This window comes from Bubalus bubalis, chromosome 22, assembly GCF_019923935.1.
Source record: "Bubalus bubalis isolate 160015118507 breed Murrah chromosome 22, NDDB_SH_1, whole genome shotgun sequence".
NCBI lineage: Eukaryota > Metazoa > Chordata > Mammalia > Artiodactyla > Bovidae > Bubalus > Bubalus bubalis.
Window position 1 is genome coordinate 58435209 of NC_059178.1, and position 21375 is coordinate 58456583.

The following is a 21375-nucleotide window of genomic DNA, read 5'->3' on the forward strand; positions in this document are numbered from 1 at the left end:
CTGAGTCGGCAGTTAGCGTGGCGCCTTGCCCAGTGTGACGTGAAGGGTGGACACTGCTGTCTTGGTCAGTGTCTCTGAAGGCTCTCAGATCCCTCAGGTCTGCAGGATTAGGGTCCCTCTCCCGGGGCCTCAGTGGGAATGTCCAGCCCCCTCTGTGGGAAGGCCGGGCCCACGGGACGTTCAGGGTCCACCTGTGCAGCCGAAGCCCTCCTTGGCTGTTCTCTGTGGCCCCGTGACTCGCCCGTGTCCAGGGAGTGGGGCAGAGGCCCGCCCGGAGCCCAGGCCCCCAGACCCGCCTGAGTCCAGGGAAGCCCTTCCCGCCCGTCGTCCCTCCGCAGTGCCGCAGGCCTGGAGCCTCACCTCTCCACGGCTCCCTCTTTACTAGGCTACGACGGACACTAACAAGTGAAATAGGTTAAGAAAGAAAGTGAAATCGCTCAGTCGTGTCCAACTGTTTGCAACCCATGGACTGTAGCCTGTCAGGCTCCTTGGTCTGGGTATTTTCCAGGCAAGAATACTGGAGTGGGCTGCCATTTCCTTCTCCAGGGGATCCTCCTGACCCAGGGATCAAACTCAGGTCTCCCACATTGCAGGCAGACTCTACCTTCTGAAGCACATAGGTTAAGGACTAAGCTTAATAGGACTGAGCTCAAATGGCATCCAGGTAATTCATCCCCTTTAGAGCTGGAATAAAGCGTCTTCCCAACAAAGAGCCTGTCCCATCAGTGGATGTGCCCATGCATCATGCGGGGCCCAGGCCCCCAGGGGACAGTGGGCCGTCAGGGCCACCTGTCTTGCCCACCACCTTCTCCACGGTGAGCATCTTCAGTTGGCAAACCTCACTGGGCTGGCCCGGGAGGGAAATCAGATGCTGTCAACACAGAACCAGGGCACCGCTGGCTACCGCTGGCTCCCCAGAGTCTGCAGCGGGGGACAGAGACCACGTCTGCATCCTCGTTTACAGCAGAGAATAGGGCTCGGGGAGTGAGCGGAGGCCTTGGACGACCTCCGAGTGAACCTTCTCGCGCCTTCCCGCTCCTGGGGCAGACGCAGGTTCTGGGCCATTGGCTCCTCTTGGTGCAGTCTTACCTCTGCCTGGGGTGGGGGGGTGCGGTGAGGACCCCCGTTATTGAGCCCAGGAGAGGCTGAGGACGCCCCTGCACTCCCCGCCACCACCCACCCCCTCGTTTACAAAGAAGAACTCCGGGGCTTGGCTCCTTGAGGGACCGGCGCCTGATTGCTGAAACCACTGGGTTTCTTACGGCTGCTCTAGGGCTGAATTCGATATAAAATACATGTTCCTGTTCATTGCCATTTATGTGTTAGTTATCATTAACAGCCATTATAATTTTTTCCCAGTGGCAATTACATTGATATTACTATATCTAAATCAAAGAGGACACTGCAGCAATTACTGTCATAAGCTGATTGGGAACCACCTAATTTTTAAGTGACACTATTTTCTTATCAGCACGATAATTTTCCTTTGCAATAAATAACATACCAGCAGCGTTGTGCAACCAAAATGTGCTGTTCCACACGTGACTTTTTTTTTTAATAAACAGAAAATGTACCTACAGTTTCTCTTTCATGTAAGAATAATACAATTAAGATTGGAATCTTAGGATTGGGGAACATTTTAACAGATCTTAAACCTAGTAGTTGAATTGCACAGGGAAGCGGAGGCAATGGTTTCAATCTTTTCCTAAAGTAGGTGAAGAAGGGAGAGAGCGGAAGAGGAAGATGGGAAGAGAGAGGAATGGGGAGGGAGGCTGTCTCCATTTCCAGCCCCCTTCCCTGTGGGGCCAGAGATGCTCCCACATCTGGGGCCCCTGGGCGAGGGCTCTACCAGGGGGTTACAACCTGCCCAAGCAGCCACAGGAATTCCCGGAGGTCATCACAGCTCATCCCAGACCACACCAGATGCAGGAAGCTCAGAAGCCTGGGGACAGGATGGGAACCTGGGTGGTCTCCCAGGCTCACTTCTGGGCCCCCCAGAGCCTTTGGTTCCCCAGCGGAGGATAGTAGGCAGACCTCACTGTGCAATCCATGGTCTGCGTGGGCACTCCCCTGAGGCCTGGTTTCCTGGAGGGGGAGCCTGGAGTGAGTGGTTCGAGGGGCACACCCAGGGTAGAAAATCTTGCAGATGGTGGGGCGAGGCCACCTTGGTCCTCGAAAGTGAAAGTGTTAGTCACTTAGGCTCAGTGGTGTCTGACTCTCTGTGGCCCCATGGACTATAGCCCGCCAAGCTCCTCTGTCCATGGGATTCTCCAGGCAAGAACACTGGAGTGGGTTGCCACGCCCTCCTCCAGGGATCTTCCCGATCCAGGGATGGAACCCGCATCTCCACTAGCTCCACCTGCTTACCCAGCAGTTTTATTCACTAGTTCCGTGGCTTCGGTTTCCCTCTCTGTAAAGTGGGGTGATGATAATAGTGATCCTGCCTTACGAGGTGGCTGCATGAATGAAAGAGGTTATTAGACAAGCAGCTAAATCAAGATCTGGCCCAGTATGAGTTTAGATTTATGTTTAGATAATACTAAATTTAAAACTGGTGCCTGAGCTCACAGCCCAGGAATCCCCACCCGCACTGACCTCAGAGCCCCAGAACAGCCCCCACATTGGGCTCACAGCCCAAAATCGCCTCAAGGAGGCACATAGCCCAGACCCCCAGGCCCCAGTTTGATAGGCCTGAGCCTCTCAGCAACTAAGCGCTTGAAATGAGGCTTGTTTACAAACAAGAATTAAAATATCTTGATGATTTTGGTATTGATTACGAGTTGAAATGATAATATTTTGGATACATTGGGCTCAATAAAGAACATTAGGAAAAGTGATTTCAGGTTTGTTCCTGTGGCCACTACAACATTTTGCATTACATGTGTGGCTCCAACTGATGGTTTGTTTTGTTCTAGAACACACTGGGGGATTAGGAGAAGTCAATGCATCCGGCACTCAGCACAGAGCCTGGAGCTCAGTAGGAGCTGTTGAACACCCGCCTCCCTTCCCCGGGCACCTAGCTCTGCACAGGCGCCCCTCCCCTGGGCAGGGTTCCAGCGGGCAGGGTTGCGTGGTGCGGGTCCTCGGTGCTCCCACCGCAAGTCAGCGCCTTCCAGTAGAGCCGTGGGTGCCCGAGCTGGCGGACGGGGCCGCTGTCCTGCAGGCGGCCGTCCTCTGGGGTTCCCTATCTCCCGGACCCAAGCCCAGGGCCTCGGGGCCCAGCCAGGCCTCTGCCCTCCCCCTGCCCCCGCACAGGCTGTGCTCTCCCGGGGTCCTGGTTTGCCGGTGCTCCAGCAGGATGGGGGGAGAGCAGACAAACCATCCCGTCGGCTAGCACCACAGTCTCCCCCTTCATGGTGTGTGGGGCTGCGAGAAGAGCCTGGAAACAGGAAACACACTCGTGTGCACGGTAACTAGATCGCTGCCGGAGTGTCCTCTTGAGGGGACAGGAGCAGGGAAGGCCGCCGACTGGCACAGGTTAGCATGACAACACTCCAGCGGCCGCTCACCCACCTAACCGGGCCTGGGCCCCTTTCTGCTCGTATCGCCCGGGCCACGGGCGGCATCCACAGACGCTCCCGCACCGGGCAGGGTCCTCGAGTGAAGGAGGCGCTGGTCCTCGGCTCACTCTGGTCCACTGGTACCCAACACCAGAGGGTGCCGGCAGAGTGGCTGCCCGGACCTCGGATTATACAACGACAAGTAACGCGGAGGGCAGTGCAGACAGGTTGTCACGGTGAAGCCAGACCAGCGGTATGGGGCCCAGGGGTGGGGTGACAGGCCCCTCCTGTCCCCCTGCGGGAGACATGGCACCCTGTGGTTTGGAGGAGCTGAGCCTGGTGCAGGGGTGGGGGGCTGCTGCTTCAGCCCACGCTGCCATTCAGGAAGCCTGGGACAAAAAGCACCCGCCTGGGGAGGCAAAGTGCTATTATATACACACATATATGTATCCCCACTCTGTTTCAGATCCTTTTCCCATATGAATCATTTCAGAATATTGAGTAGAGTTCCTTGTGCTATACAGCAGGTCCTTATTAGTTATCTATTTTATGTACAGCAGTATGACCGAGCGACTTCACTTTCACTTTTCACTTTCACACATTGGAGAAGGAAATGGCAACCCACTCCAGTGTTCTTGCCTGGAGGATCCCAAAGACGGGGGAGCCTGGTGGGCTGCCATCTATGGGGTCACATAGAGTCAGACACGACTGAAGCGACTTAGCAGCAGCAGCAGTATGAATATGTCCATTTCAATTTTCCCATTTATCCTCACCCCACCCCCTGGTAACCATAAATTTGTTTTCTACATCTGTGACTCTATTTCTGTTTTGTAGATAAGCTCATTTGTTTCTTTTTAAGATTCTCCATATAAGTGATACCATATACTTGTCTTATGATAACTTGTTTCACTCAGTATCTCACTAAGTCCATCCATGTTGCTACAAATGGCATTATTTCATCCTTTTTTATGGCGAAGTAATATTCCATTGTATATATGTACCACATCTTCTTTATCCATTCATCTATTGATGACCATTTAGGCTGCTTCCATATCTTGGCTATTGTAAACAGTGCTGCAATGAACACTGGGGTACATGTATGCTGTTGAATGATGGTTTTCTTGGTGTGTATGCCCAGCAGTGGAGTGGGATTGTAGTATGAAGGAAACTCCATACTGTTCTCCACAGTTGTTGTTCCAATGTGAAGTCATGTCCCACCATGGCTTGCAGTACTCCAGGCTTCCCTGTCCTTGTCTATCTCCTGGAGTTTGCTCAAACTTATATCCATTGAGTCGGTGATGCCATACAACCATCTCATCCTCTGTCACCTCCTTCTCCTCCTGCCCTCAATCTTTCCCAGAATCAGGATCTTTTCCAATGAGTTGGCTCTTTGCAACAGGTGACCAAAGTATTGCAGCTTCAGCTTCAGCATTGGTCCTTCCAATGAATTCTCAGGGTTGAGTTCCTTTAGGATTGATTGGTTTGATCTCCTTGGAGTCTAAAGGACTCGTAAAGAGTCTTCTCCAGCACAATTCAAAAGCATCAGTTCTTTGATTCTCAGCCTTCTTTATGGTCCAAGTCTCGCATCCGTACATGACTCCTAGAAAAACCAAAGCTTTGACTATATAGACCTTTGTGGGCAAAGTGATGTCTCTGCTTTTTAATGTACTGTCTAGGTTTGTCACAGACTTTTCTTAGCAGCAAGTGTCTTTTAATTTCATGGCTGCAGTCACCATCCGCAGTGATTTTGGAGCCCAAGAAAATAAAATCTGCCCGTTTCCCCTTTATCTCCATATATTTGCCCTGAAGGGATGGGATCAGGTGCCATGATCTTCATGACGCTGCAGTCCCAGGACACTTCTGTGCCCTTTCTATGCCTTCTTCTGCCCCACTTAGAACTAGGTGAAAACACTTACCACCAGAGCCCTCCAATAGATAGGCGACGGGTGTCACAGCTGATGGTTAAAGTAAAGGAGCCAAAAACTCAAGGATAAAATGCATGTTCATAGCTGTATTAAGCACGTGTTCTGTAATTCATTCCTAGTTCACCTACAGCTTGCTCAGAAATGCTCTATAAAACAGCATTTTGTGGGACGGGAGTCTCTTCAGAGGTTGAGACCCAGGGCCTTGCTGCTCACTATGCAGGCTTGGTGTCAGCAGCCCTGGGAAATGCAGGTGCCCAGGCCCCCATCCTGGACCTGCTGAGTCAGGAGCTCTGTTGTGACAGGTGAGCGTGTGTACAAGAAGCTGGGGATGCTGCATTCTCGAGTGGAAAACAGCCTTGGGCCCCAAGTCTTTGTTCAACAAGTGACTAACTGATCCAGGAAAGTCACTTTTCTGCACTGCATTTTCCCATCTGTAAAATGGGCATCCTTCTCCTTTATCACTTTGATAGGAAAGAGGGAAGGCAGTGACATTGTATTCTGATTGGTAAGCGCGTTCTAAGATGTTACATGAAGTACGTGTGGAAGTTGAAATGAGAAATACCCTTCCGTAAGGACAGTGACAGCACCCATGGTTACAGCCGGGCTGACTCCTGGGCTCTTGAGCTCAACCTCCTCTCCCGTACCCAGCGTACCCGGATGTAATTCTCCAAAAGTTACTTTGATTAAAAACCCTCAAGGAGACAATCCAATTTCCAAATGTAAATTCCAACAACACACAGAGGGACCACTATTGCTTCCGGTCCCCTGGTGGCAAATGAGGCTTTCGACCAACTGAGATTGCCTTTGACATTGCTGTTCCTGCGGAGGGACTCTCAGTGTGAAAAGGAGCTGTTTCTCCTGCGAAAGGATGTGTGCGTGTAAAGCTGAAAGTTTGCGCCTCTTATGCATGAGTTCGAGGAAGACAGAAATGATGTAGAAAGACAGGAATGTTCAACGTCGTGTGGTTTTGAAGGGCTTGCTTCCGAGCCTTAGTTATGATCTGTTCTTTGTACAGAGGATGAGATTCCAGCCGTGGGAAGAGGAGACGTGGCCCCAACGCGGCCTCTCCCCGCACGCGCCCCCTCACCCTAGGGCGCCTCCCACAGTGGGTGTGCACATCCAGCCACCGCAGCCTGGAAGCTGCTGGATTCAGAATTCCATTTCAGGGGGATCAGCCAGTTCAGATTCTAGATATTTTGCTGTTACTAACATTGGCCAAGCTCTATAGGCGAGAACATAAGCAAGTTAAATACTTGAGGGAAATAAGCCCTCAACAAGGGGTGATAAATTTTTTCTCTATTTGATATTCATGATTTGACACATAGGAATATATTGACAAGGAGATCAGACCTTTGTAGCATTAAAACTAAATTGTGGTCATTCAGCCCTTAATTCTGTTGAGCTTCTTTCCCCCCACCCCCAAAAGGCTGTGTGATATGTAGATGTGTGTGTGTGTGTGTGTGTGTGTGTGTGTATACACTTCGTTGATCAGTCATGTCCAACTCTGTCATCTCATGGACTGTAGCCCGCCAGACTCCTGCGTCCATTGGATTCTCCAGGCAAGAATACTGGAGTGGGTTGCCATTTCCTCCTCCAGGGTTTCTTCCCAACCCAGGGATCAAATCCACATCTCCTTCATTGGCAGGAGGATTCTTTAACCACTGAGCTACAAGGGAAGTACGATAATTAGATGACACAGAAGTCAGTGGTCTGAACACCTCACTTGTGCTGGATTAAAGGGGGGTCTTGAGTGGAACACACTTTGCGGTCAGAACCGTGATATTCTTTCTGGTTTGGTCACCACCTCACCCAACAGAAGATTTATAACAGAGGCAGTTGTTATTCTGTGACACTTTCAGTCAGGCATCGAGGGCAGGACCTCAGCATCTTACGAAAGGGTGAGACAGAGACAGTCTGGTGCCCTGGAAAGGAGCTTGCCTGCACTCTGGCTGCTTCTCTGCGACCTTGGACAAGGCACCTAAGCTTCTTGGGTCTTGCTTTCTCCATTTATAAAGTTAGTAGAACCAGATTGTCTCTCTTTAAAAAATATATATATATGTAATTTATTTTATCCCCTTTTTTTTTTTCTGCGTGCAGGCTTTCTCTAGTTGCGGCAAGTGAGGGCTACTCTCTAGCTGGAGTGCAAGGGTGTCCCGTTGTGGTAGCGTCTCTCCTGTTGCAGAGCTCAGGCTCCTGTTGCAGAGCTCAGGCTCCTGTTGCAGAGCTCAGGCTCCTGTTGCAGAGCACAGGGTCTAGGGAATAAGGGCTTCAGTAGTTGTGGCACACACGCTTCGCAGCTGCACGGCATGCGGAATCTTCCCAGACCAGGAATCGAACCCATATCCCCAGCATTAGCAGGCATGTTCTTGACCACTAGACACCTAGGGAAGCCCTAGGTTGTCTCTTAAATCCCAAATTTTACCATTTAAAGGTCAGCGGGGTCTTCTCGTCTGTGATGAGCAGAGAGCCTCCCAGACTTCCCCCAGGTCTGTGTCTGTGTCTGCGGGCTGCCTCCCCCTGCGCCCAGGGGCTGCCACACACAGGGCAATGCAAACTTCCAAACTTCCAAGCTGGACAGCATCTCTTCCCTAAACATGCTTCCACATCTCCCACCAGCCAGAGAGACCACAGGCTCAGGTCATTCTAAGATTCGGTTCCACTCTTCGCATGGAAGGGATAGGGCATAATGGTAGGTGACGATTTATGGGCCGTTTTCCTGAGCTCTGAGCATAAATCCATCTTCCCTATTGGACATTACCACCAGTCGGCAGGGTATGTTTTAATTATTATTTTAATTTCACATTGGCAGAAAGACACTGTCAAATAGCTCCCTTCAAGGGAAACTCTTACTTTGGGGGCTGTTGGAACCTGTGCTTTTGGTTCATGCATCCCTGCACGTATGAGGTATGTATCGCTTTCCCTAACCTGCACTCCGTGGGGTACTTACCGACTGCTCCAGAGACTCAAGACTCGCTTCGTGACAGGGTCTGTGCCTCCCTGGATGCTGTGAGCAAGTGCTGAAGGGCAGGTCCACAGTGGACCAAACCATCTTATCAAGAACGGAGGCTGGTTATGTTTTATCTATAGTAGTGTGTATATTTTAATCCTGACCTCCTAATTTAAAACCTACCCTTTTCCCCCCTTGGTTTTCTATGTCTGTGAGTCTATTTCTGCTTTGTAAATACATTTGTGTCATATTTTAAATTCCACATATAAGTGATATCACAGGATATTTGTATTTCTCTGTCTGATGTATTTCACTTAGTATGCTCCTTAGATCCTGAGGTCTATCCACGTTGTTGACAAGGACTTACTATATAGCACAGGAAACTATACTCAATATCTTATAATAGCTTGTAATGGAAAAAAATCTGAAAAAGAATATACACATATGTTATTGTACAATATATACACATTATTGTACATATATATATATAACTATACATATACATATAGATATACATATAGTTATGGAGAAGGCGATGGCACCCCACTCCAGTACTCTTGCCTGGAAAATCGCATGGACGGAGGAGCCTGGTGGGCTGCCGTCTATGGGGTTGCACAGAGTCGGACACGACTGAGCGACTTAGCAGCAGCATATATTCATATACATACATATAAACATGTACATATACATACACAACTCAGCCACTCTGCTGTGTACCTGAAACTAACACAACACTGTAAATCAACTCTATTTCAACAAAAATGAAAAAAAACAGATGCTAAGACAGCATGAATACCCGGCCATTTTTAGTGTTGTTTTCACATCCCGGTAACTTCTCAATCTAGGGAAAGAATACAGAAGACTCAAGCATACAGAATTAAAATATGTATCTTATTTGACTTTTTTAAAAAAAATATCAACCCTACTATCAAGAATTACGTGAACTGATACATACTGGGAAACGTTATTTATTTTGTATAGCTTTCTTTGGGGCCAATATTCCATACTTTGCTCATGTTAACAGTAATAAGGTTCTCAAACATTCCTCCTTTCACAAGTTGAATAGCATGATACGAAAGGTCTACAAAAAAATGGAGTTCCAAGGTTAAAATGCCCACACTAGTAGTATTGAGAACTCAGAGTTTTATATTTTTACTTCTGAAATATGATCACAATTCTGGGCCATAATTAGAATATTAGTTACAGAAAACCTAAATTAAAAAAAAAAACCAATAAACCCCCAAATTAGCTAATAAAGTTTGCATACATTTTGTCTCTAAACAAGTACTATAAATAGCAAGCAATTTAATAAAACAAGACACTGGACGGTATAGAGAGCAGTAATTATGAATGCACCAAGTCAGGCCATTTGCACCTGGGCTACATTCATAAACCTTGTGCTGTAAGCCCTAGGAAACTCAGGCCCGCAGCTGATCATGCTCTGTCTTCGCCTATCATTTTTTTTTTTTTCCTGAAAGTTGCATGCTGCTCGTCTGTTTTCATATAAATCTAAAATATGCTGTTTATCCCATATGCACATGTGGTCAAGTGATCAAGAAACATATTTTCAGTCCTGAGCACTCCCTGCCCCATTTTAAAGGAAATCCTGTATGTAGTAAATTCACGCTAATTGGGAGCTCTATGAAGGGGTTAAAACGCTGCCCATTACAAGTCGGGTGGCCATTATAAATGTTACCCAAATAAAAGCCAGAAACAGGAAGCCAAAAAGCAGGTCCCTACGGCAGGCATGTCTTAAATGATATCATTTGTCAAGTTTCCAGCATCTTGTGGTGGGTGAACACACACAAAAAAGGAGGTCTGTGTTGTACCAAGGACGTTACATCCTCATTAGCTGGAATGTTCTTTAAGTACATAATGCAAGATTTTCATTTTAATAAGAAGCGGTGACTTGTCACTGCACTTTCATTAGGTAAATACTGCATGTAATACTAACGACCATTTATAAAGGCGCTATCCTCCTCCCGAGAAACTCCATTCAGATGAAATCATATAATAACAATTTTTAGAGCACATCATGAAAAACTTCTCTGTAGTTTCTCTGCAAACTATTTCCTGATTTTTTTTTTTTTTAATGCTGAAGGCGGTGAACAATGGAAGTCACCATCAAATGGACCTGCAATGACATTGTTGGTATTTTTTGCAAAAACAAATTTGAAGGAAGAGCATTTGGCCTTTTACAAATCACAGTGGAACGGGAGGGAATAGCTGGGACTCCCTTGTTTCTTGGCATGCTAACTGGAGCCAAGGCTCTCCATCTGCCCAGTCGGGGACCTCAAGGCTGATGTGCAGAGAAGGCCACCCTGAGAACCCAGAAATAATTCATCCACCGGGATCGTTCAGCCCCGGCCCCGTCTCTAAAACAAAGACTGACAATTGCCCTGAATTATGGATGTACTTTTTGAGATATGTAATACAGTTCAGAAGAAAGGCGGAGAGAGGATCGCACCATTTCACCTCCCATTAGAGGCTGGGCTTGAACGATAATCCCAGAAGATGAAACTGATGCTGAACTATGACCCTTAATTTACAAATCATTTTTCAGAAGAATAAAAAAAAAAAAGTTTAAACATATTTTTGGCATTATCTGAATGGGCGGAATCTCTCATGCTTGTTTTCTAAGAATAAATGGAAACAGTATGCTCTGTAGTTTCTTAGTTTAGGGAGAGACAGAACATGAGGTTTTCAGATTATATTTTATTTTAAACCTGGTTGTTTGAATTTTTTTTAACATAGCTGAATTTAGTGTATGCCTTCAAAACATAATAAATTTCTATTCTGTAGCTTCAGGGATCCATCCGTTAAAATGTTGGTCTTTCATCTTTATTACTCTCCCATTAAAATGAAAGAAACCGGGACGCACTTCAGTTTAGAAGAAGCAATTTAGTTGGCAATCTCCTTACTACTCAAGTCTTGACAGAGGGAGAAAGCCCATGATTGCTTAGACTTCACACATCTGTCTGCCTAGGACACAACTAAGACTATCGGACAGAGACTACCTTACAGTGAATAATATTCTCTGATGAGCTGATTTGATTCCAGCGTTGCTCCACTACCAGTCATTCCCTTGCAGTTACATTCATAAAACCTGTCCCCTCCCCTTTGTTTGCTTGGGTCTCTAAAAGGGAGGCCAAGTCCCCTTCGGTTTCGCTACAGCTGTTAGGTCTGAAAGGGACAGATTAATACCCGAGCAGCACACTGGCCTGGCTTCTCCGGTGCCCTGCACTAGTAACCCCTGGCTATAATGAGGACGCAAAGAGCCTCCCATCGGGCTGTTACCCTTCTTCATAACTCAAAAGCATCACAGTGGCAATAGCCTCCAGGGCTATTTGTCTTTAGTGCAGTTGTGACATTCCGGCATGATCCATAATTTGGCAACTATTTACCGTGACATTTCCCTTCAGTGCAGCCATAACATTCAGTGAAGCCATTATTTGGCTCCATTTACCATATAAATTGTATTGTTGTGCATGCATGCTAGCAGCTACATTAGGTACCTGAAAATGAGTAAATCTTGTAAAATAGATCCTAACAGCTATTCAGCGGTAGGACTGCCTTGCTCCTCAGACAGAAGGAGAGAAAAATTAAATACGGTCACCAAGTTTCCTAGAATATCTCTAATCGGGTGTCTGTTTGTTTAGCCTGTTAGAGATGCTGAAACCCAAGGCTCTGAAAAACAGTCTGGTGGGTGTGGCTTCGTTAGAAAGGCAGGGTGGGGTTCCCACCTCAGCGATGAAAACCGGAGCAGCCTCTGGGGAGCTGAGGAAGGTGGAGACGAAGGTGGGTCAGCTGTGGGCTTGATTCAGAGGGGAAGGCGCGGGGCTGGATACCTTCACGGGTGTGACGTCAGGTGATGGTGACAAGAAGCATCTTGTCCCAACAGGCCACGTGGAGACCTGAAGCGTGACGCGGCATCAGTCGTGGTTACTCTACTTCCAGGTCAGGGAGAAAACCTGCCTTCCCAAAGTCTTGAATGAGAAGCAAATGCACGCTCATCTTGGGTCACTTCAGTCCCTGCTTTGTGGGATGCTGTTTGACACACCCCAGTAGGCGGATGAAGGGTTCTGTTCGGTGTCTATAGAGCTTTCCCTGTACGGCCCATGTTTTGTTATGTTGACTCTTACTGTGGATAGAGCATATACTTCTTCATTTCCCGTGCATGTACTAAACTTTTAAAGTCTCCCAAATCTCTAGTTTTCCTTTACCAAACCTGCTCTTTTGTCCATGAGTTTTCAACACTACTTTGCTTCTTAAGGGAAGAGAGAAATTTTCCATCCCACACATGCCTCACCAGCATGATTGTGCATAAAATCATTAAATAAAGAGACACTTCTTTAAAAGAGGTCTGTGCTCATTTAATTTTTTTCTAATGACCTAACAGAGTCAGAGTTTTGGGAGAATCCCTCCAAATTTCTATTTAGAGAATTGGCTGGTAATTTATGGAAGAAGGGCCATTTCCTGAGAATATGGACTCTGAGAAGTGACTGACTTGCTCTCTCTCTCATTTATTAACAACTTGTTAGCATTATACCAAAATCTCCCATAGCAAAGAACTCATGAACTGTTTTCAAGCCCGATTTTAAAATCTCATCAAGTTGAAGACATGCTGATTTGATCAGATCTTGCATCAGGAATTAATTTAGTTCCCTGGAACAATAAAATCTGGAATGAGACTGTCCATGAGTGAAGAACTGAATGTAAAGGTTTTACCTCTGTGCCATGGAGGGAGGTTTTATTAGCACTTTTTTTTGGCAAGGGAAAGCAAAAAAAAAAAAAAAAAGAAGCAAAGAAAAGAGAGAGACCTATTCATTAAATTTTACTTTTGTTTTTTTAAAAAATATTATCTCCATTACCAACTAAAAATAAATTGATTTGACTAATTCTGGGGCATAAAATGCCCATTTTCTTTCTCTTATGCCATTGTTCTGCTCTTATAGCTTACTGTTGACAGAGGGAGGTAATTCAACGACAATTTTTCCAGTGTTTTTTCTCATGTACATATAATCGACGGCCCGGAAGACCGATTCCAGGCCGGTAAACCTGCCCTCTGCAGACAGACCTCCGGTGTCCACCTCACAAACCAGCTCACCACCCGCATACATCTTGAGCAAGTGGTCCATGGCACCTCGAAACTCAGGAAGGTAATGGTTCAAGAAGAAGCCCTGGACACTGGCAGATTTCTTCAGCAGTTTGGCTGGAAGTGTTCCTGCTTTCACGGGTGACAGGCCGGTAGGAGTCTGGTAGCCAGAGACGAACCCGATCACTATCAAGCGCCCTCGGGTAGCCAAGGCGTCCACGGCCAAGTCAAACATGGCTCCCCCGACGGACTCATACACCACGTCCACACCTTGGGGGTACTCCTGCCTCAGGACGGTGCCCACGTGCTCGGTGTTATAGTTGACAGGCCGGTCGCAGCCAACAGACTTCAGAAAAGCAGACTTCTCGGCAGACGAGCATGTTCCAATGACGTGGCACTTGGCCTTCTTTGCGAGCTGGACGGCGAACTGTCCGGTGCCCCCGGCTGCCGCGGTCACCAAGACCTTCTTCCCTTCCGACAGCCCCCCGAGCTCTTTCAGGCTGATGTAGGCTGTGGTCCCACTCACCAGGAGCGTGAGATACTCGGGTTTCAGGCCCGGCACTGGGATGGCGACCCTGGCAGGCACCACCGTGTACTCAGCGAAGGAACCAGGCGCCATGTAGGCCACAGCCTGGCCGACCATGAACGCAGCGCTGGCAGAGAGGCCCAAGGCCACCACCTCCCCCACACCTTCGAAGCCTGCGTCGAAGGGGGTCTTGACTGAAGGGTCGTAGCGGCCAGCCGAATAGTTGATGTCAGAAGCATTGACACCAACAAATCTAGAGGAAAACAAACACACACACAGGTTCAGGTGCTTTCTTTGTCAAGGCTTTTTCTGTTCCTCTAAATCTGGTGACTGTGGAGGGTGGTGAAGCTGTTATCTATTCTGATAGAATTCGAAAAAAACAAACACCCAAAACTCTTGATATGCACTTCAAAAAAAAAAAAAAAGAAGAAGAAGAAAGAAATCAAACAAATGTGAGCTCAACAGTGATTCCATATCAGAGTTTTGGTTTATTGTATTCTTTCATTAGGTTAAGAATAATTTCACATCCCTCTAAACAGGTTGTTTATTTCATATGCCATTTATTCCCTTTCTCTTTCTTTCAAAAGAGAGGAAAAAAAAAAAAATTCAGGAAGCCCTCATACACAAACTTCACTGGAGCTATGAGTTGGAAATTAATTGGTCTCTTAGCAAAGATGTTAAAAACAACAGAGGGATAAAATATATTCAAAGAGGTAGACTTGTATTGATTCTGGCAACAATTTAACACTTCAGATAATAATAGTAACGACAATGATATTATTAAAGATTGATGTAATGTACAAGGTCACTGGCTGTTACACGTTACTGCAGGGCTTGTTTCAAACAGTGTGAGAGGCTGCAGCAAATTTTCCTTCTGATGTAACTGTGTCCAGTGTGAAAATATGCATTTTGATTAATTGAACAAAAATTGTCTCATAAGGGTAGAGAGATTTTTATGGAACATCCAACATTTTACAGTCCTTCCCAGATGAAAAGGAAAGCAAATCGACACTATATTTTTCCTCAACAAGAAGCAGAGACATACTTGATTAATACCAGATGATTATTTTCACTTTGGTATCCAGAGTCAATTTAATTGCCAGGCTGGTATTTTTACCAGCTTTTTTCATCTCAGTATACATCATAACAAAAATATCCTGATACATAAGGAAAAAAGCCATTCTCCTAAGGATGTTGGGAGGTGGCCGAGACACACAACTGGAGGACCCTAAAGACGCCATTTCCACCTGTAATGAAAGGAAAAGGTGCTGGGATCTGGGGGCAGGAGGGAAGCTGGTAAGTAGGGCTCATGTTAAAATAATTTAACTTAATAAACCCCAAACTGCCCCGCACAAGGACTCACTTCCACTTTGTATAGAGACAATACTTAGCCCTCGTAAATGTGCCCTTATGACGGTGCCCGGCATACACGATTGGACACTCTCTACATATTTCATCAACAGAAATAAGAAAGCAGGAAACTCTCCTTCGGGCTTGTCCAGCAGCTTTCAGAAGTTACCAGACACAAGGCCTCACAATCACGTTACAGGATTCCATGCCCAAACAGGACACATAGTAATGAGAAGTGGGAATAATGGTTTGTGGTGGGTTCTCATTTGGCATTTAATGCCAAGACGCCCACGTTCCATCTTTTGGGCAGGGGAGGGCCGGGCATCTTTCCTTTCACTTTGCCGAGTTCTCCAGGCCTGGCCTAGTGTCCTGAGCGCGTGCTTCCGGACCTCGGGGAAGGCGGCGGTGGAGCCCTGTCGGGGTGCCTCTGGATGCCCGATCGCTGGGGCTGGAAGGCCGGCTGCAGGACCGCCGGCGGGGGCGGGGAGGCGGGCTGTGCTTACAGGTGGGGGCCAGGGCGGGTAGCCCGCTCTGTTCTTCTCGCTCAGGATTAAACTCGCCCTTCCCGTGGCCTTCGCGCCTCCCGTCTTGCCCCCTCCCTCCCGCCCACCTCCCCACCCCCCGCCCCCTTCCCGCGCTGGCGTTTCTGCCTTTCCAACCACAGAGGCCCTTCCCTTGCGGGAGCCCCCGCCTTGAACTCGGCCCCTCGGGTCACCCTCATCTCCAAACCGGAGCGAACTGGGGGGAGGGGGCTGGGGAGCGGGAAGGGGCTGTTGGAGGAAAAGGCAGTCCCATCACTGCCCCCACCCTCCGCACCCCCGTCCGGGGCTGTGGTTGCCACCTCCAGGCGGGAGGCGGAGGACCGAGCAGGGCGCACGCCTGGGAGACAAGCGGCGGCGGGGCGAGGGCACCCGCGCAAAGGGGGCAGCGAGGGCCCGTGTGTGTGTGCGCGCGCGTTGGGGGGCAGGGTGGGCTCTGTCGGGAGCTCGGCGGCTGCAGCCCACCAGCGGCAGCTTGAGCTCACCAAGGGGGCTTTGCTTAAAAACCCAAATCAGACATCGCGGTGGAGCCCGGCCAGCGCTGGAGCGGGGGCCGTAGACCACAGGGCCCGCCCCGCTCCCGGTCCACGTCCCTGCTCCCTGCGGCGCCCTCGATGCGCCCGGGCCAGCCTGCAGGGCGCCAGAAACCCGCGCGCGCTTCTGGGACTATCTCCACTCGCAAGTGCCCGGCCTCCACCGACTGCCCGGCCGGTGCCGTCGTCCCGCGGCCTCTCCACCGCCACCACGGACAGATGCGATCCGTGAGTCCGACTCCCGGAGCGGACTGGAGTCGCCCGGGTCGCCGCCCAGGCCTGCGACCATGACCTCAGCCTCCCTGGGCCGAGCCGGGATCCCGGCGGGCGCGCCCAGTCCACACCGGCCGCCGAGCTCGGGCTCTGGGGCGATCTAGTGCCAGGGGAGCCCGGGGCACGCGGCACTCCTGAGCTCATCGGCCTCGCGACAGAAGCCGCCGGCGGCCAGACCGTGACCTTGGCCTCGCAGGCACCCCCATTTTTCGTGTCTTTCTACCCTACCCTGCCGTCTTCTAAATCGCCTGCGTCGTAGGTGAAGGAATCCGGAGTTCCTGCTCGGCTCCGCACACCTCACCCTCTCCAGGGTCGCCCAGCCTCTGGTTGCGAGCCCCCTCCTCTCCCTGAACCCCCGCTTCGACGCTGCGCCCCCACCGCGGCTGGTGTGGACCCGCCACTGCCCGGACGCGCCTTGGTTCTTACCTGGGCTTTGGGAAGAGGATTGGGAGGGAGTGGGAGCCGGCGCCTTCGGCTCCATCAGAAACAAGTTCAAGAGCGGCAGGCGCGTGTCCGGGTTTGGGGAGCAGCGGACAGAAAGGGCGAGTGAGCGAGAAAAAGAAAGAGAAGACGCGCTAGGGAGGATGCGTGCATTTGGAGACTCGTCTGTACCCCTTTAATTTAAACTACGTGCTTTTAATGAGTGCAGGGGTCTAGCGATCCGACAGGCAGACCCTCGCAAAAGACAAAAATCGAGGAGCCCCGGGAAAAAGAACGGGATGTTTGGGGCTCTCCCCAAATATATACCCTTCCGGAGTCACTCGGTTTATTTACACTAAAAAGCGACGAGCCCTTTCGTCATGTTTATTGTGAAACAAGGCAGCGGTCCGAGGGAAGGCAATGGGTTTTCTGTTAACAAAAATCAAACCCGAAGACTCAAGTCCAGAGCAAAACCTTCAATACTGGAAGACAAAGTCCGCCAAACCAGACCTTCCTTAAAAAAAAAAAAAAAAAAAAAAGAAGAAGAAGAAAAAGAAAAAAGGGGATAAAGAAAAGGAAAAATGAAGGGGAAAAAAAATCTCGGCCTGGAGAATGAGCAGAAATAGTTACCCTCCCTTGAGCAACAAACGGTTTATCAAAAATGCCCTCCCCATCCCCCACCTTCTCTGTGCCGGTCCTACAAACTCTTTGCTCCATTATCTTACATTTGAACAGAAAATCGTTAGAAATATTTGGAAACGAAATAATGTGGCAGTATCTTGCAAAAAAAGAGAAATCTAAAAATAGTGCGTGAACTGAACCAGAGGGAGTCGGAGTCTTTCTCCCTTTATTTTCTTCTCTTTTCTGAGGAGGAAAGCGGGATTTCCTCGGATGTTAGAAAGCCGAAGGCCAGAAGTGGATAAAGGAAAGGCGTGGGCACGTTCTAGAAGGATTCTAGGCCCCCTTCTCACACCTTTCCTAAATGATAAACTTGATTATGCTAAATCGATGTCTTAAAAAGCACCTCCATCACTGTGAATAAAGAATTTGTATTTTCTGTTAAAATGGAAAGACACGTGCAAAAGGTTCCGCTGAAAGACAAAGTCAGACGGAGCACAATTAAAACCACCCAGACACCTTTCCAAACATGTGAATTTGGGCTGAATCCATTCACTCCGGAGCAGATTATTATTCGTAGTAGTATAAAAATGAGAAGCTCTTGCACAGAATTTTCATGCAGTTGACACTGTTCGGGGCGATTTGGTCTGGGATGAAAATGAACTAACCTGTAGTGAAGTATTGAGCCTCTATTCTTAAAAAAAAAAAAAAAAAAAATCGGTAAAATGCCACCTTACTGACAACGTTTGCTAGAAAAAAAGGATCTTGCCACAGTTTTGGGGGTAGGGGCATATTTTCCAGCAGAGTAAGGAGAGGGACAGGCAGAGGTCCGCCCCCTCCCCACAAGCAGAAAACGCGCCCCCTTCTTCTGTGACGGATTTCAAGGTAGAAGTTAGAGGTCAAGCGGTGACTATAAATATCCTATTTATATTAAAGGGATTCTTGGCATCTGTGGATGGAAGATAGAGGTGTGGATCTTAAAGCAACCCAAGTTGAGAGCATCCAACATGGCAGCCGGTGCTCCAGAACTCCGACCGACCACCCAGTTCGGGGGACCGGCCCTGGTGACCCAGCGCGGGGAAGGGGCGCACACCCTGCGGAGCTGGTGCCCCGCAGGCGGGCAGGCCGGTTCTGCGGGCAGGAACTCCTCCATGGCGGTTCGGGCGGGGGTCCCGCCGCGCCGCTACTGGGAGTGCGGAAACTTCACACCTTCCCCTGCCCGCCCCGCTCAGTCACCCCCTCCCCACTTCACACCCTGTTTGTAAAAGGTGTTCTTTCCCCAAGCAGCATGGTGTGTGCCATTGGTGCTCACAGTTCACAGTTGCGGGGGGGGAGGGGGGGGCCGGGGGTGGGGTGGGTGGGAGAAAAAGCCTGCGTGAAACTTTGCCTGTTGGATTTCTTCAGTGGTTTTTAAAATCTGAGTCTCATCTCACTTCCAGCAAATCACTCGTGTGTTTTTGTATGTCCTGCGTGAACACTCACCCACCCTTCTTTTCAACTTGGCAGGACGCGCATCTGGATCTCAACTGCCTTAGCGGTTCCTGGTACTGATGAAGAAATCCTCCGAAGCCCGGGTCCCAGCGGTGCACTCCAGCCCACCGGTTCAGGCGCCCCCTGCCCCCACCCCTTTCCCAGCCTCCACTCAGTCCCACCCTTGGCTCACTTGGTTTCTACCTCTCCAACAGGTTCCCAGAAGTTTGACATCCTGGTCAGAATTCCGAAGTCTCCGAGCCAGGTTTGGAAGACTGATACGAATCTCTAAAATGGACCGTTCAGCATTGCCCCAAGCTGATTAGACAAGATACACGGTCCTTCCTTCAGTCCTCGCCGAGGACCGGGTGCTTTCGAGCACACCACTGACAACCTGGTTAAACCAGAAGGCACTTCTCCCTCCGAAAGTATTACGCAACCTAAAATATGCAACACTCGCCCCACAGACGGGACTGACCCGGTGGGCGAGCCCCGCTCTCTCCAAGGGGGATGGAGGAAGCGGACGCCCCGCCTGCAAGTCAGGCAGCGAGAGGACCCACCGGCAGAGCCGCGGGCACGGCTCTGAAGAGTGAGATCCCTTCCCTCTTGTTGCTTCAGCAGTTACTAAAGATTAGTGAGACGGAAACAAATTAAGGTGGGCAGTGTGGTGGTGGAAATGACAGTCCCAAGGTCGGGCGACGACCCGAGCCTCACTCAGTCTGCAAAACCTGCGACCATGCCCCCGCCCCGGCCCCGCACCCCGCGGTACACGGCAGGGCACAGACGACAGTCACACAGAGCTGACAACACGCAGACGGCACCAGCGAGGTGCACACCAACACACCCAACGACAGGCTCCGCCACAGCCAGGCAGCTGCCAACCTGGAGCGGACAGGAACAGCCAGCCGGGGCCCCGGCCTCCTTCCTCCAAAGCACGTTACCTAAACGTCGCGGTTTGTGTCCAGGCTGTTCCCAACTCCACCCTAAAGATTAGGCGATCGCTGGAGCCGTGGGTGCGCGCGGGTGGGCTGGGCGGGGAGCCTCCCCTTCTGGGTCCCGTCGGTTTTATTTCGGGAGCGGGAGGGGGAGGAGGAGGGAGGGCTGGGGGAGGGGAGGGGAATCCCAAATTAAAATAACCCTCCGTTATGAGGACGTTCGGTGCCATCGGATATTCACACCGGCAACAGTCTCATTACGTTCGCCTTCGCCAGATGGCGGCGGGTTCAACTTCCCAGGATCTCGCAAAGTCGGGCTCTGCGCCCGAGCGCGCGCCGGGAGTGGGGACGCCGGCGGGCGCGGGACAGCACCGGAGCTGCGCGGCGCAGCGCGGGCCGGGGCCTGGGCGGGGAGCGCGAGCCGGGCTCACCGGTTCCGGACGAGAAGGTCTCCGTCCCCGGGGAGTGGCACCGGGCAGTCCCGGCGCAGGGTGACGGCCTCGCGGAAGTTGGGGCTCAGCCGGGTCACCACCAGCTTCTGCATCTCGCTAGGGATAGCCGAGCCCTGGAAGTCCAGGAAGTGGCGGGCGTACGACATGTCCACGATGGCTCGGGTCCCGGCGAGCGCCAGCCTCTGCATGGCCCGCGCCTCTGCCTTCTTTCTGCGCCGCCGCTGGCCGGGGTCGCGCCCAGTCCGGGCCGCTCGGCTAGGCGAGGCTCCGCGCGGCGGGCGGAACGGGCGGGTCCGCCCCTCCTCCGGCCCGCGCCCTCCCCTCGGCTCCCCCCGCCCCGCTTCCCCACTACGCTTGGCGCCCGCTCCCCCCTCCTGCCCCGCCGCGCGCTGCGCGGGTAGTCCGCACAGCCCCCGCGATTCCCGGGCGCGCCACCCCCGGGGTCCGGGCCGGGGGATCGCTGACGCCCTGGCCGCTGCTCCTTTAATCTTTTTGTTTTGGTTTGAATCTGCTTGGCGCAGACTGGCCAAGAATCCTCTCCGCCCTCCCCCTTCCTCCCGGCGCCCGGGAGGCACCGGATATCTCCACCCTCGCCACGATCTAAAAGCCGGATTTGACTCCTCTAAAAGGGTGAGGGGGGCGGCGAGGGCACCCGCGCGTCCCGCTACCGCCGCGGCCCACAGCCGGCGGCAGCCCGGGGCGTCCTCGGAGCTGCGCGGCGCCCAGCGGCCGGCGCAGGCGCCTCCCCTTCCCGTGCGGAGCGTTCACTTCCTTGCAAGGTGGTACGAATCA

At 50.6% G+C, this 21375-nt stretch overlaps 1 protein-coding gene across 2 annotated transcripts; it reads right to left on the bottom strand.

Annotated features, from left to right (window-relative positions):
* Positions 1–13190: 13190 nt before the first annotated feature.
* Positions 13191–21341, bottom strand: ZADH2 (zinc binding alcohol dehydrogenase domain containing 2). Of its 2 annotated transcripts, none has more exons than XM_025273409.2 (2): positions 20563–21341; positions 13191–14246 (listed from the first exon to the last, which is right to left on the bottom strand). In XM_025273409.2, the coding sequence occupies exons 1-2, from the start codon at positions 20769–20771 to the stop codon at positions 13322–13324; spliced, it is 1134 nt and encodes a 377-aa protein (XP_025129194.1). In that variant the 5' UTR covers positions 20772–21341; the 3' UTR covers positions 13191–13321. The 2 variants fall into 2 exon arrangements, with proteins under 2 accessions (XP_025129194.1, XP_025129193.2); XM_025273408.2 differs by lacking the exon at positions 20563–21341 and adding an exon at positions 20138–20536.
* Between the last annotated feature and the right edge of the window lie 34 nt (positions 21342–21375).